The sequence below is a fragment of the Numida meleagris genome, chromosome 21 (assembly GCF_002078875.1).
Source record: "Numida meleagris isolate 19003 breed g44 Domestic line chromosome 21, NumMel1.0, whole genome shotgun sequence".
In the NCBI taxonomy this organism is placed as follows: Eukaryota; Metazoa; Chordata; class Aves; order Galliformes; family Numididae; genus Numida; species Numida meleagris.
Genome location: NC_034429.1, coordinates 4,580,321 through 4,583,246, shown reverse-complemented (window position 1 = coordinate 4,583,246; position 2,926 = coordinate 4,580,321). Strand labels below are relative to the sequence as shown.

Sequence of the window (2,926 nt, the reverse complement as noted above, 5' to 3'; positions counted from 1 at the left end):
CCCCCACGCCGCTGTGCTCTGGTCTCTCCTCGCCTCCTTCCTCCCCCTCTCTCCTCCTCCTCCTCTGTCTCTCTTCCTTCTCCTGTAGGAGCCTCAAACTACTGTAATTCATAACCCTGCGGACGGCATTAAGGTATTGCTGCCCCCCCCTCCGCTTTCCGCCTCCATCCTCCCCCCATCTCCCATCTGCGCGGGGCCGGGGGCTCCCGGTGGTCCCAGGGAGGCGTCACCCCCACGGCCGGGGCGCGTGGTCCCCTCCCTCCCTCCAAAATGGGCGCTGACCCCCCCACCCCTCTGTCTCTTCCCCCGCACCGCCGCCCCCCCCCTGCCGGCAGGAGTCGTCTGACAGCACCAACACCACCATCGAGGATGAGGACACCAAAGGTGATGGGGACGTGAGAGGGTGGGGGCACGGGGGACACTGAGTTGCATTAGAATGGAGCTAGGATGCACTGGAATAGCACTGGGAGATGTTGGAATGACACGGGGATGCACTGGAATGGAGCTGTGTGGCATTAGGATGCGTTGGAATGGCACTGGGAGGCACTGGAGTGGCTCTGTGTTGTGCTGGGATGGAACTGGGAGACACGGGATGGCACTGGGGTGCCCTGGAATGGTGCTAGGATGCATTGGAATTGCACTGAGTTGCACTAGGATGGCACTGGGATGCAGTGGGATGGAATGGAATGGTGCTGGGTTGCACCAGAATGTGTTTGGCTGCAGTGAGGTGGCATGGGAATGCACTGGGACCCTTGGAGATAGCACCGGGACACACTGGGGTTGCACTGTGTAACACTGGGATGCCATCGGGTGGCACTGGGATGCAGTGGAATGACTTCGGGGCGCAGTGGGACGGCACTGAGATGAGCTGGGGTGCACGGAAATGGCACTGGGATGCAGTGGGTGGAACTGGGGTGTGCTGGGATGCACTGGGAAGCAATAGAATGGTACTGCTGTGTACTGGGATGGAACTGGGATGTATTGAGGTGACTGGAATGGCACAGGGATGCAGCAGGATGACGCTGAATGTGTCGAGGTGCACTGGGATGTCCAGTTAGGGTGGCACTGGGGTGTGCCAGAACGCACTGGGATGCACTGGGAAGCAACAGGATGGCGATGCACTGCATTGGAATGTCACTGGGGTGCACTGGCATGCACACAGGGGTGGTGTGGGAGGTAATGAGCCATACTGGGATGTACTGGAATATCACTGGGATGGACTTGGATGGCACTGGGATGTCATTGAGATGCACGAGGATTGCACTGGGTTGGAACTGGGATGTATTACAGTGCACACTGGGTTGTGCTGGGATGTGAGTGCATTGGGGTGGCACTGGGACCAGGGTGTGTGGTGTCCTCAGGGTCCATATGTCTGTCCCCATGTGACTGTCCCCATGTCCCCATCATCCGTGTGTCCATCTCGGGTCTGTCTGTCCCCGTCTTGCCATGTGTCTGTCCCCATGGTCCTTGTGTCCCCATGATCTTTGTGTCCATCCCCATGACACTGCAGTCTGTGTGTCTGTCCCCATGGTCTTTGTGTCCTTGCCCCGTGTTTTTGTCCCCGTGGGTCTGTCCCCACGGGCTGTCTGTTCCCATAGGCTGTAGGTCAACCCCCACATCCCACCTGTCCCCTCACCAAGTCCCGCGTCCCCACATCCCATTCCTCCGCCTGCAGTGTGTCTGTCCGTGCCCCCTCTCCCTGTGTCCATCTGTCCCCAGCCCCTTCCTCCCCTCCCCCCCCCCCGCGGGGCCGTGGCCGTGACCCCGCTGTCCCCGCAGCCCGCAAGCAGGAGATCATCAAGATCACGGAGCAGCTCATTGAGGCCGTCAACAACGGGGACTTCGAGGCCTACGCGTGAGTGGGGGCTGGGGGCAGGGGTTGGTCCGGGGGGGCCGGTGCTGACGCAGCGCTTTGCAGGAAGATCTGCGACCCGGGGCTCACCTCCTTCGAGCCTGAAGCGCTGGGCAACCTGGTGGAGGGCATGGACTTCCACCGCTTCTACTTCGAGAACTGTGAGTACCTGCGGCTGCCCGGCCCTGCCGCTGCCCTGGCCTCCGTTCCTGCCTCTCCCTGCCCACGTCCCTGCCCGCCCTGTCCTCTGTCTCTCTCTGCCAGTCCCTGCCTGGCCCTGCGTCCACCCCCGTGTCTCTGTGTCTGCGGGCTCTGCCCGCATCCCTGCCTGCATTCTCACCTACGTCCCTTCCCTCCTGCGTCCCTTCCTGTATTCCTGGTACCCCGTACCGCCGCCCCGTGCTGACGCTGCCGCCCCGCAGTGCTGTCCAAGAACAACAAGCCGATCCACACGACCATCCTGAACCCCCACGTGCACGTCATCGGGGAGGACGCGGCGTGCATCGCCTACATCCGCCTGACACAGTACCTAGATGCGCAGGGCCGCCCGCGCACCAGCCAGTCCGAGGAGACGCGCGTCTGGCACCGCCGCGACGGCAAGTGGCAGAACGTCCACTTCCACGGCTCGGGGGCCCCCGTCGCCCCCCTCCAGTGAAGGTGAGGGCGGCCTGGGGGGGTCGCGCCGCCACCGGACCCCCCCGAGCACCCCCCGCCCCATCAGCCCACCCTGAGACCCCCACCGAGGCCGAGCCGCCGGCCGGGTGCCGCGGTCCCGGAACACGCGTCCGCATGCCTTGTGCCCCCCCCCCCCCAATCCCCCGGACCCTCTCCGCCCGGTGCCTGTGTTTGCAGAAAAAAAAAAAAAAGACAAAAAAAAAAAGCCAAAACAACGGAAAACATTCAAAAATCGCCCCCTCCCCTCCCCCTTTTCCTCTCCCCACGTTCTTCCTCCCCGACCACACACCCGTTGGCACAGGGGGGGCCGCTGGAGCACGCGGACGTCTGCGGTTTGCCCCCTCCCTCCTCCTCTGTCTGCGCCGGGCTGGGGGGGCTGCCCGGTTTCCACCCCCCCCC

The 2,926-nt window shown here is 63.2% G+C and overlaps 1 protein-coding gene across 2 annotated transcripts in view; it reads left to right on the top strand.

Moving 5' to 3' along the window:
• CAMK2B (calcium/calmodulin dependent protein kinase II beta) overlaps window positions 1-2,698 on the top strand; it is a gene marked incomplete at its 5' end in the record, with an annotated part of 11,957 nt that extends 9,259 nt beyond the window's left edge. The window contains 5 exon segments of one of the 2 annotated variants that reach the window (XM_021375022.1): window positions 89-133; window positions 336-384; window positions 1,780-1,855; window positions 1,919-2,013; window positions 2,275-2,698. In XM_021375022.1, coding sequence (XP_021230697.1) covers window positions 89-133; window positions 336-384; window positions 1,780-1,855; window positions 1,919-2,013; window positions 2,275-2,507 — 498 coding nt within the window. 2 annotated transcript variants of the gene reach the window in all.